General features: G+C 43.4%; 1 protein-coding gene across 4 annotated transcripts in view; it reads left to right on the forward strand.

Moving 5' to 3' along the window:
• Nucleotides 1–9,476, forward strand: part of LOC140408636 (coiled-coil domain-containing protein 42 homolog) — a 51,474-nt gene extending 41,998 nt beyond the window's left edge. For all 4 annotated transcript variants that reach the window (XM_072496115.1, XM_072496106.1, XM_072496132.1 and 1 more), the window contains 2 exons: nucleotides 481–636; nucleotides 5,266–9,476. In XM_072496115.1, the coding sequence (XP_072352216.1) occupies nucleotides 481–636; nucleotides 5,266–5,355 (246 nt within the window). In that variant the 3' untranslated portion in view covers nucleotides 5,356–9,476. The remainder of the gene's footprint in view (nucleotides 1–480; nucleotides 637–5,265) is intronic.
• The last annotated feature ends 3,319 nt before the right edge of the window (nucleotides 9,477–12,795 follow it).

Here is a 12,795-nt window from a genome sequence, read left to right on the forward strand (position 1 = left end):
TAGCCTACCTTCATATTTGATCCTCTCTTTCCTTATTTCTCTCTTTGTTATCCTCTGTTTGTTTTTGTAGCCTTCCCAATCTTCTGACTTCCCACTACTCTTTGCCACATTATAGGCTTTCTCTTTTGCTTTGATGCATTCCCTAACTTCCTTTGTCAGCCATGGCTGCCTAATCCCCCCTCTGATAACCTTTCTTTTCTTTGGGATGAACCTCTGTACTGTGTCCTCAATTACTCCCAGAAACTCCTGTAGGTGGATTGGCCACGCTAAATTGCCCCATAATTGGAAAAAATGAATTGGGTACTCTAAATGTTTTTTTAAAAGGTCCAAAATCAAAGTACCCTGACGGGAGCCACTGTGTGTGTGACTGCTCACCACATAGCTGCCACCGGAGGTCCCGAGAACTTGTTTTTCTTTGCAGATTCTAAAAAGCTTGTGCAGTGATTTCTAAAGAAATTGTACCATTCTCTAATTTTACAGGAATCCACATGGGTACATATTCAAAATACAGCAGCTAAAAGGACTATTATCTTGGGTATGACAAAGATGGCAATTTTTAACCTTTACATGCATGTAAGAAAAGCAGATAGACAACTTGGCCCTGCATCAGACGATACAGATATACAACTTCAGGCAGTAAGTGTGCTCGTTATATATGCATCATATTTATTCCTATTCCATTTCAGACCTTTTTCCTGCATTTTGCATTGGGACTGTTCAATTATATTTTTCCCAGCTTTCGCCTCTTTGAAGTGCTAATTTCTGCTTTGGTACAGTTCCATCTTTAGTGATAATCCTCTGGTGTCTTAATCAGATGACATTTTTCATGTATCAGTGGGCTGTATTTTCCTTCACAGGCATTGCAACTGAATCCATTAATACCATCACCAAATAGTCACTTGGTGGTCTTGTGGTGCAATGGGTAGCTTCCCTTTCTCTGAGCCAGAAGCTCTTTGTTCAAGTCCCACCCAGGACTTGATGGTCAAGGAGGTCGCGTTCATAACGCGGTTAAACAGGTTGAGTGTGTCAACCTGCAAATCCTTCCGAACACACCAATGTCTGGCAGTAAGAGCGGGTCAGCCAGGCTTGATTTGGAGTGTCTCCCCTCAAGCTATAGGCCCCTGGCGACAGACTCGTGACCTGTTCGTGACCTGTTCCAAGAATTACTACCTATGGAATAGATGAACGTTTGTCTTAGTGCACCACTAGTTGTGGGAAGAGAATTGGAATTGGACATTCTCATCAGCAGTGGTCAAGAATAGAAAGGTTGGATAATTTCCTCTCTTTTTCACTGAAGTCAATTCTGAAACATCTACTGTTAATCTGTTCAGGACAGGGAATCAAACCGAGGACTTCCATCACTGAATTATTTTACCAACTGATCCATTGATGAACTGGCAATCATTATATTTTTTATTCTATGGAGGAATGTATGCTTCACTGATAACAAAAATTTGCAACAAATACATGGATTGGCGCACTAGCAGGTTGCAGCATTAAACACAAGTATACCGTTTCACACTATTTGTTGCTCCCAAGACAAACTCTTGACAAATGTTTTGATGGAAAATAAATTGTTCCATGATGTTTTCAAAGGATATGGAGCAAAGTTGGACAAATCGAGTTAAAGTACAGATCAAGGATCTAATTGAATGGCAGAGTCGGCTCCAAGAATCTCCACAGCCAACTCTTGTTCCATTCATTTTTTCTTTTTTTGAGGTCACCCTATGCCACGAACAACTTGCACATTGGAGAGGAAGCATTCATTCCGAAATGCGTTGACACAGATTTGAACCCAACTTCCTAGAGAGGTTTCTCTTCGGATTTTAATCCTTACGAGGGATTTTATTCCTTATGTTGGAAGGTGAATGGGTAAATGAGTGCCATTGAAACCTCGGGCAGGATTTTCCCCTGGGTTTGGGGAAATTGAGATCAAATGGGGGTACCGAGCCCGCACTTAACTGGGAGCCAGATCGAGGAAGCTATTTTCCCGGAAAGGTTTCCCACTTGGTGGGCACCTGATGCCCAGAGGGTTGGTTGATAACTCGAGAGCATTGGTAGCTCCATGAGGAAAGGTGGGCATGGCTGAGGCAGGCACGTAACATATGAGTAAAAATAATTATTTCAGACTGATCAGAGATCAGAACAGAAACCCCTCTGGATGGCTGGTTGAGTCCGCAGGCAAGAAAGGTTGCCTCAGTGGTCTCTCTCTTCTGGAGAAATCTTGTGGAAATTAAACCCCTTTAGCCATAACTAAAATTTTAAAAATGAATTTAGGTTTTGGGATTATAAATTTTACCAAAAAGATCATTCAGGTTGTTTGTAAGATCAAAATCTGCTGTGTTCCATAATGAGAAGACACTGGGCACGATCAAACCAAATTGGAACAGAGTCCCGGGACGGGCGGCGTTTAGCCGGATGTTTCCCGGCGCTCACAACGTCGAGAAACACCATGCTATCTACCGGGACTCTGGTTCGATTCGGTGCCTTAGTCGGCCGCACTTAGTCCCAGGTGTGGTAACAATGCCAGACTGGCATCTTGGCACCACCATGGTGGCAGTGCCAATATTCCTGGGTGGCACAAGCAGTCAGGGTGCCACCCTGCCCAGAGAGCAAACACCTGGGGGCCTCTGATCCCGTGGGAGACCCCCATGAGTGCCGTTCCAGCTGGTCCCTGGGTTGTGGAGACCAGCACTGAATAATGCTTGCCTCATGTCTCCGAGGCGAATGAGTTAGATCCCAACGCCTTGGGTACCTCAGTGAAATGAATATTAGAGTGAGACTAGCTGTCTCGCTCTAATATCCAAATTTGAAAAATAGTGAGGGCGGGATTCAGTTTGCGGCATCTTGCGAGATAGCTTTTGACCTCACGAGGTGTGGCGAGCCGGGTAGATCCCGGAGTAGGGATCTCCCGGCATCTACTGGCTGCACTGCGCCGCCTTTCGCGGCCGGTAGATCGCGGCCGTAATTTCACTTGTCAAACAATAAAGGAATGTGTATGCATTTATTTAGTATTGGGATCACTAGCCAGCTCCATAATTGTTTGTTGGCTAGCTGCACAATCATCAAGCTAACGCACCTTTAGAGTTATATATACCTTAGCCCGAATTTGCAAGAAATAATTGATAATCTCGCTCTACCACAAAAACAAATAATGTGCTTCCACATTGAAGTATTATGATTTTGTTCGCTGCATCTCTATTTTTGTTCCATTTTCCCTTTAAGGTATTGGCCACCACTGATGCTTAGATGACATTGAGCATCCTCTAAACCAGTGCTGGGCAACTTGTGGCTCGGGGGCCACAGAACCTGGGTTCCGAGTGTGGCCCACGAGACACTTTGCTGACCGTTGTGTACATGTAGTGTTGACCATACATTCTGCTGATTTCCATCCGCATAGTTTTATTCCTACCAGTATGACTGAGGTAACACGCATGTAAAGCAAGGGCAAGTGAATGAGGTGCATGCTGATTGCACACGATTGACTGTGAGAGCCGTATGCTCCCTCTGTATCTAAAGTGTAAATATTTATATTGTTTTGCCATTTGAAGTTGATGATAATTCTATTAATATATAAATTAAGCATTTTCTATAGCTTATGAAATATTCGGAGTGCATTAAATTTATTTAATTTTATTCTTGGGGTCATGGTTAGTAATTTCAATCTTGTGTCCACTAAGATGAAGGTAGCACGAGCCACATCAAGCCCACTCTTACAAACGTGCTCACATGGATCACGCAGTCTTCAAGATTAGAACTCGGACCCCCCCCCCCCCCCCCAGTCCAGGGGCATTAGTGGTAATTGAAGTTCACTTCCACATCGATGGAAACAGCTAATTTAGTACAGATCAACATAGCGAACAGATACATTGGGTGATTCAGAAATAGATGTGGCAGGCTTTTAATTAGAGACCACAGGAAGTTGACATACTGATTAAATTCTGGTCCAGTGTTTTTCCAACAGTGGGGCTGGATCCATAAGTTACGACCATTGAGCAAACCCCACTATTCCAAGAATCCAAGCTGACCATAAACTTAAAAATCTAGCTCTTGCATAGAATCACATAGATTCTTCACTTAACCTTCTTCTCTTCCTGGACCACCCCACTATTTCTCTGCTCTCTCCTGCTGTTTCAATTGCACTAACTGCCCAATTTTTATGTTCTCGTTTAGCCTTTTCAAATCTCCTAGATACAAGACCTGCTTAGCAATTGATCGATTTTGACAATGTTAATCATCAGCCAAGATTATAACTTACCATTGTTAAGTGCGCTGTGCTAGAATATTCATGTGTATCAATAATGTATGGGTGTGGATATGAGTAAAGGTAAATGCAGTAACAGATTAATGATCTTTACTGTGTTAGTCATTACAGATGAATAGACAATGGGCGTGATTTAACTAAATGGGAACAAAGTCCCATAGCGAACACGTTTAGCCATGTGTTCCCCAGCGCTCGCAGTGCCAAGAAACACAATGCAATTAAACGTCACTCGGGTTAGATAGGGAGTCTCAGCGGGGAACTCCCAATTTCTGGAGCCCCTGATCCACCCAAAGCCCCAACTCATTATGAGAAGTCCCCAGCCCCCAATACCCATGCAGGGCATCCCCCAGCCCAATTGCTGCCTTGTGCAAAATGCCAGCTGGGCACCTTGGCAGTGCCAACCTGTTACCCTGGCAGTGCCCCTGCCAGCACCACCTGGGCACCTTGGCAGTGCCAGGCTTTCACCCAGATGGCACTGCCAGGATGCCCATGTGGCACTAGCAGTGCCAGGGTAACACCCTTCCCAAAGTGCCTACCTGGGACCTCCCATCTCCTGCGAGACCCCCCCATGAATGCTGTTCCACCTGGTCCCCATTTGTGGAGACCAGTACTGAATGGCACTCGCCCGAGGTGAAAGGGATAGCCCCCAGTGCCTCGGGAAACTGCATATTACAGTGAGACTAGTTGTCTCTAGTATGCAGATTTGCCAAAAATTGGGGCTGGATTTACATCGTAACATCTCGCAAGATCGCATTAGATCTTGCGAGGCATTGCAAGCCAGGAGGATCCCGGAAGCAGGGTCTCCTGGCTTCTATCGGCCACATTGCACTGCGGCGAGCTGCTTTTCCAGTGCAACATGGCCGTTCGATCGTGCCCGATATCTAGGTTTAATTATATGCAGATTTGACCAAGTGTGTCATTTTACCCTCATTTTAAACTATCCAATGAGATAATTTTAAAATGAATGAAAGACAGTGATAAATTTTGGAATTCTCTTGCAGGTTCAGCAGTACATCCTGGAATTGAGTGATATGGTACGAGAACTGAAGAAAAGTCTTGCGTTTAACACACCTATAACTCCACCACTATAATGGTGCAATGTTTCCTTCCAGGGTCATTGCTTAGTATAGAAATACTACAAAATTGATGAATGAGAAGTTTTACACTTGTTCTATTATAATAAATGTATGGATATGTATTTATATGACATGTAGGTAGAAGTCCAAATATCATGTTGAATGTACTTTGTGTTCACATCTACAGAAAATCCATTGTCTGTGCCAACCATGCAGAAATTGTATGGGAACAACCTAAGCTGTTTCCAGAACTGTACATCAGAAAACACTGAATTTATTAAAGACAGAGTTAGATAGGATTTTGATAGACAAGGGAGTCAAGGTCATAGGGGGCAGATGACAAAGTGGGGTTAAGACCTCACCAATGAGCCATGATCTTACAGAATGGCTGAGCAAACTCAAAGGGTTTAATGGCCTACCCTTAAGTCCTATGTTACATGGGCAAGGAAAAATGCATTGGATCTAGAAATTAGGAATCTGACCCAGGTGCGTTAAATTCCATCAAGAATGTGGCCCATTTGCTAATTCCAGTATTCTATATAGACCCTTGAGGTTTCATTTCCCATGGGTATGAAACCTCAAAGTGGGAAAAAATGGGCCTAGTTTTGTAACTGAGCCATACATGTATTGAAAGGAAAGGACATTTGCATTAGTTAGCTCAGTTAAAAGCAACTTTGTTTCATCTTACTGCTCACGACGTTGCCCATAACACCAAGGACTGTAGCAATGGGGAGACACAGATTCACGTAGACTGCAGTTTTTCCAAATAGTAAATTATGATTTACCAACTTGATTGTGTTTTTTGAGGAGGTGACAAAGATGATTTATTTGGGGAGAGCGGTGGATGTTGTTTACATGGACTTCAGTAAAGCCTTTGACAAGCTGCCTCATGGCAGACTGGTACAAAAGGTGAAGTCTCACAGAGGTGAGGTGGTAAGATGGATTCAGAATTGGCTTGGTCACAGAAGGCAAAGGGTAGCAGTAGAAGGGTGTTTTTCTGGATGGAAAATTGTGACCAGTGGTGTTCCACAGGGATGTGTGCTTGGGCCTCTGTTATTTAGAAACTATTTGGAGGAAAACATAAACAATTTGGAGGAAAATGTAGCCGGTCTGATTAGTAAGTTCGCGGATGACACCAAGGTTGGTGGAGTGGCAGATAGTGTTGAGGATTGTCAGAAGATACAGCAGGACATAGATAGGTTGAGGACTTGGGCAGAGAAATGGCAAATGGAGTTTAATTCAGACAAATGTGAGGTAAAGCATTTTGGTAGGTCTAACAGAGGGGAAATATATCGTAAATGGCAAAACCTCTTAGGAATATAGAAAGTCAGAGAGATCTGGGCATGCATGATCTTTGAAGGTGGCAACACAAGTGGACAAGGTAGTCAAGAAAGCATACGGAATGCTTGCCTTCATTGGACGGGGCATCAAGTATAAAAACTGGCAAGTCATGCTACAGTTGTATAGAACCCTGGTATGGCCGCACTTGGAATATTGCGCACAGTTCTGGTCGCCACACTACCTGAAGGATGTGGAGGCTTTGGAGAGGGTGCAGAGGAGGTATACCAGGATATAGCTATGTGGAGAAGCTGAAAAGACTCAGACTATTTTCATTAGAAAGACAGAGGTTGAGGGGATGCCTGATAGAGGTCTGCAAGATTATGAGGGGCATGGATAGAGTGGATGGGCAGGTACTCTTTGCCAGGTGGAGGGGTCCATCAGCAGGGGGCATAGGTTTAAGGTTTGTGGGGCAAAGTTTAGAGGAGTTGTGCGAGGCAAGTTTTTTTACACAGAGGGTGGTGAGTGCCTGGAACGTGTTGCTAGGGGAGGTTGTGGAAGCAGATACATTAATGGTGTTCAAAAGGCATCTTGACAAACACATGTAAAGGAAGTGCTTAGGGTTTTGGCAAAGGTTGGTATTGTGACCGGTACAGGCTTGGAGGGCCGAAGGGCCTGTTCCTGTGCTGTATTCTTTGATTTACTCTCACTTCAGGAAGGAAATGATGATTGGGGAAAATACCTGACAACCACAGTACAGAAAGGCAAGAGTTCATTTCAGCTGATCTGTTTTTGTGTAGTCATCTTCAAAGCTAGTTGCACATTCATGATACAAAAACACAAAACGCTGGGAATACTCAGCAGGTCAGCTAACGCCTCTAGAGAGACAATTCAGGTCAAAAACCTTTCATTAGAATTCAAGTTTGATGAAAGTTATTCGGTTCTGATGAAAGGCCTGAAATGTTAACTCCCTCTACACAGATGCTACCAGACCGGCTGGATGTTTCCAACATTTATGTTTGTACTTCAGGTTTCCAGCATTTGCAATATTTTGCTTATGTACAGATTCTTGATGTAGTTGGTACCCTCTATAAAAATTATAAAGAAATTACTCCAAATGCTATTTTTGTATACAATTGTTTCTTGTAGCCATTGCAATCTACTCACTATTTGTAGTGATATTTCTGTGGTATTAAAACTGCATTAAACAACAATCAGTGATTGTATAATTGATTGATGTTTATTTATTCCTGGTATTCAGGTGTATCAATGTGAAATTAGTGAATTAAATCGCATTCCTTCTTAGTGTCCAAGTGGAACATCTGGATTTAAATTCGGGTCCTTATTCCCAATTTCTTTTTTAAAAAAAATCTTTTTATTGGCATTTCTCATATTTATAAACAGTTGTGTGTATATATATATATACACACATCACATTTTTCTCGCCTACGCTAATTTCCTTTATTATATGGAGGTTTAGTTTGTCCTTCGTTTAACTGACCCTACGTGCCTTTCATTGCCCTCTGGATCGGTCTATGGTTCCCCCCACGGCTGTGCTTTTCTTTTATTTTCCGTAGAGTGGAATAATCTCTCGTGGTTTCCCTGCCGCCTCTCCACCCCCCCCCCCCCCCCCCCCCTCCCGCCGGGTTGCGCAGTCTTTTGGTAACTCACCTATTCCCAATTTCTGAACGCCCCAGTGCTTCATTTGCCATGTGTTGAACTCATATGACACAGCAGAAAGACCTCCATATTTATCTGAACGTGGAGCTTGGAGGAACAAGAGTGCTTTCCCTCGCTCCATATTAAAAATATAAAGGCTGCTGCCAGGTCTCCACCATCCCTCAACCTAAGGCATATATTGGCAGAGATTGGACTCTACTCCCACAAGGCAAAAGAAAAGGTGCTCTCAAATTTCTGGGCCTATTTCAATTTGTTTTCAGACTAAGTGACCAGAATTATGCACTAATGATAGCGAAATTGTCAGTGTTCTTTCCCATTGCTGCTCTGAAACTGCCAGAACTTCAGGAGTCTGCATTTAGGCAGTTAAAAGTAGAAATCCAGAAGTTGCGGTCAATTATTCCATGCTTCTTCATAAAGTCTGCTGTTGAAGTTCTTGCAGACTGCAATTAGAAATCACTAAGTGAACAAGAATGTCTTCAAACTGCTGTTAAAATCATTATGCCTCGTTAATGAAGTGTAATTGAAAAATAATTTTACGTTTAAGTAATGCCAATTTTTCTATTCTGATAAAACAAATTCTAGTTTGTAATATTTTTTCAAAGATTGATGTATATGTCACAATCTTTATTTTACATATAATAATCGGTACATTTAACTTCCTGGTTTGCAGTCTGTGAGAATTCTTCAATATGATTGGTTATTTACCCTGCTGGATGAAAACATTAGATGAAAAAATTAACATTAGGAAGGGTAAAATCCATGCCAAGAGATTGATTATGGATGGCTTTCCTCAACATCTGCAATGAGCACTGCTGGTTATGGATGGCTTTCCTCAATATCTGTAATGAACACTGTTGCTTCAGTGCTGATGACAAAATCCAGATTAAAGTAATTTGTTCTACGTGAATTTAAAACGTAGTTTGATGTGTGCAGATTAATTCAATTTGTACACCTGTTAAAATCCCAGGTAATTACTTTTTGAATACTGTATATAATAATGCTTAATATCACACAAAAATGATGAATATGATAAAAGCATGATAGACTGCCAGAAATTAAAAATAAAATTGTATATATTTAATAAAGAAACTAATTTCTGTACTGTAATCTAATTCCAAGTTTAATGTTACTATTTCTTTGGAAATAAAGTGAATCATTATACATAATTTTGACATTTATTTCCATGTTTCCATTTGAATTTTTTGAAAATAATGTTAACATTAATCCGTTTGTGCTCTACTCTCAAGTAGTTTGTATGTACAACCAGCACTCCAAAGTAACTCATGTCTGTGAAGCAGTTTGAAACACTTTAAACACAATAAGGCAGTAAGTAACACAAGTCTTTTTCACCGCATCCTCATCCTTCCTCCCTTAAGACTCTCCTCAAAATGTACATTTTATATCAGGTTTTTGGTCATCTCCCAATATATTCTGATGCAACCCAAATTTTGGTTTATGCGATTCCTGTGAAGAATCTTTGGATGTTTCATTATATTAAAGGCGTTACATAAATACAGGTCTGTTATATATCTGTTTTTCACATTACTGGATTCAGAAAGCAGGTGGGAAAAGACAACTGGATCCTCAATTATTTATTTATTTATTGAACCTCTTTTAATTGGCTTTTCTCATATTTATAAACAGTTGCTGTATATATACATCTATATGTTACATTTTTCTTGGCCATGCTAATTTACTTTATTTTACAGGTTTGTTTTGTCCTTCATTTAACTAACTCTATTTTGTTGCCCTCTGGGCTGGTCTATGATCCCCCACCCCCCTTTGGCTTCAGCACCCTTCCTCTTCTCTTGTGGTTTCTCCACCTTCCTTCCGCCCCCCCCCCCCCCCTCCAAACGGGTTGCGCAGTCCTTTGGTTCCCCATCTATATCCCCCCCCCCCCCCTCTTCTTCTCACTGCTTGTGCCTATCAGTTCCTCCAGCAGTGTGTTTTCTGGGGGCCCTGGGTACCCTACTGTCTCTTTGCGGAGGAAGTGTTTTATTTGGAGGTGTCTCAATTCCTATCCTTTTGCTAGTTTCCACTTCCTCATCAGTTCGTCGTGTCACCAATCTGAGCCCTACGTAGAAGTCCCCGACCATCAATGTGCCCCCGTCCCACCTCCATCTTTTGAAGGTGGTATCTAGCATGGCTGGGGGGAATCTGAGATTGCCGCAGATGGGGGCCATGGGTGACATTTTGGTTATCCCAAAGTGCTGTCTCAACTGGGTCCACGTTTTCAGCGTGGCTGCCACCACTGGGCTTGTTGTGTATCTTGGTGAGGAGGACGGGAGTGCTGCTGTAGCCAGGGCCCGGAGGGTTGTTCCTTTACAGGACGCCTCCTCCATTTGTACCCAATCTGTGTCGGGTTCTTATACCCATCCCCCTCACTCTTTCTGCCGTTCTTGCCCAGTGGTAGTATTGTAGGTTCGGTAAAGCCAAGCCCCCTTTGACTTTTCCTCTTTGCAGTGTCGGTTTGGGAATTCTCGGGTTCTTTCCCCACCCCCACACACAAATGCCATGATTAAACGGTCTACGTTTTGGAAAAAGGCTTTGGGGATGAAGATTGGGATGGACCTAAACAGGAAGAGGAACCTTGGCAGTATGTTCATCTTGATCGTCTGCACTCTCCCTACCAGGGAGAGTGGGAGTGAGCCCCACCGTTGAAGGTCTTTCCCTACTTCCTCCACCAGGCTGGTCAGGTTCCACTTGTGGATGTGTCCAGTCTCTGGCTATTTGGATCCTCAGGTAACAGAACCTGTTCTGGGCCATTTTAAACGGGAGCCACTTCAGCTCTCATCCCCCTTTTGGGTTCACTGGGAATGCCTCGCTTTTGCCCAGGTTAAGTTTGTAGCCTAAGGTTCCAAACTCTTTCAGTATTTGCAGTACTGCCTTCAGTCCCTCCTGTGGCTTTGAGACATAGAGGAGCAGGTCATCTGCATAGAGTGAAACTCTGTGCTCTCTGTCTCCTTTCCGGATTCCCTTCCAGCTTTTGCGTCACGTAGGGCTATCGCCAGGGATTCGATCGGTAGCGTTAGCCCTGTCTTGTTCCTCTCTGCAGCTGGAAGTATTCAGAACTGGTGTTGTTAGTTCAGACACTTGCTTTGGGAGCGTTGTACAGGAGCCTCACCCAGGCGGTGAATCCTGCTCCTAGCCCAAATCGTTCCAGTACCTCAAGGAGGTAGTTCCACTCAACTCTGTCGAAGGCCTTTTCTGCGCCCAGGGAGATGATCACCTCTGGTGTTCTCTCCCGGGAGTCATTATCACATTCAGCAGCCGCCTGATGTCCGCTATGAACTGCCTACCGTTGACAAAGCCCGTTTGGTCCTCCGCAACCAGCTCTGGTACGCAGCCTTCCAGCCTTTTGGCCAGGACCTTTGCGAGTATTTTCGCATCCACGTTCAGCGGTGAAATGGGTCTGTATGATCCACATTCCATCAGGTCTTTATCTTTTTTGGGTATCAGTGCAATTGTGGCCTGCGCTAGGGTGGGGGGGTAGGGTGCCCCTGCCAGTGAGTCCGCGAACATGTCCCTTAAGTGTGGGGCCAGGACTGGTGCAAATGTTTTGTAGAAGATCCTAATTAACTGAAAGCATTACACTTACAAACTGTAGCATTATTCAAATGTATAAGTGTCAAAAATTGATTTTATAAGTTCCAAAACAGAACTCAAAATAGAATTTAAGCTGACAGCAGTGCAACTTTGCTGGTTGATGCCAGTCTTTGGTTGACACGATCTACCTGCTCAAGTAGATGTAAAATATCTTCAAGAGCATTTGTCTGTCAGACAACATTTCTTCCTCAACAACCATTTAATTAACTGGTCATTCATCATACTTACTAGTTTCAGTTGGTTGCTATATTTGCCTACACAATAGTGACAATGCTTCAAAAGCAACTTATTGAGATTTAAGATGCGCAGAGGATGCTAAATATGGTCATATAAATACAAGTTTCCCAAGGGGAACTTTTGATAGAACAAGGCAGGATTTACTGACCACCCCACCAGGTGTTTTACAGCGGTGGAGGTGGCCCACCAGTGGAATTTACCTTTCCCAACGTTGTCAATGGCATTTCCCATTGACTGCACCCAGGAAATCCGTGCATGGTGTGGGACCGGAATTTCTCGCCGGCGTGAAGAGCCGGTAAATCCTGCCCAATGAGCTGGATTCTCTGTTTTTTGGACTAAATCCCCACGCCGTTGTGAAAACTGTGGTCTTTTACCTCAGGAAAACTGGCGTCAGAAGGGCACAGATTCACCGTTTTGCTGGGGGCGAGCAGGCAGCTATCATAGAGGGGGGAAGTGGAGAGAGAATTTGAAAACCGCGCCGCTTCCGAATTCGATGCCCCAAAACGGATTATCCGCCCTGTCGCTGAACGCGATTTTGGCGTGGGGAGCGGACAATCCAGCCCAATATCTTTAAGTACTTCATCACTACAGGCTCTAATGGCTCATGTAAACACCTTATATTTGTAGCAATGATAATCTGCTGAATATCTCGCA

This window comes from Scyliorhinus torazame, chromosome 1 (genome assembly GCF_047496885.1).
Source record: "Scyliorhinus torazame isolate Kashiwa2021f chromosome 1, sScyTor2.1, whole genome shotgun sequence".
Taxonomy (NCBI): domain Eukaryota; kingdom Metazoa; phylum Chordata; class Chondrichthyes; order Carcharhiniformes; family Scyliorhinidae; genus Scyliorhinus; species Scyliorhinus torazame.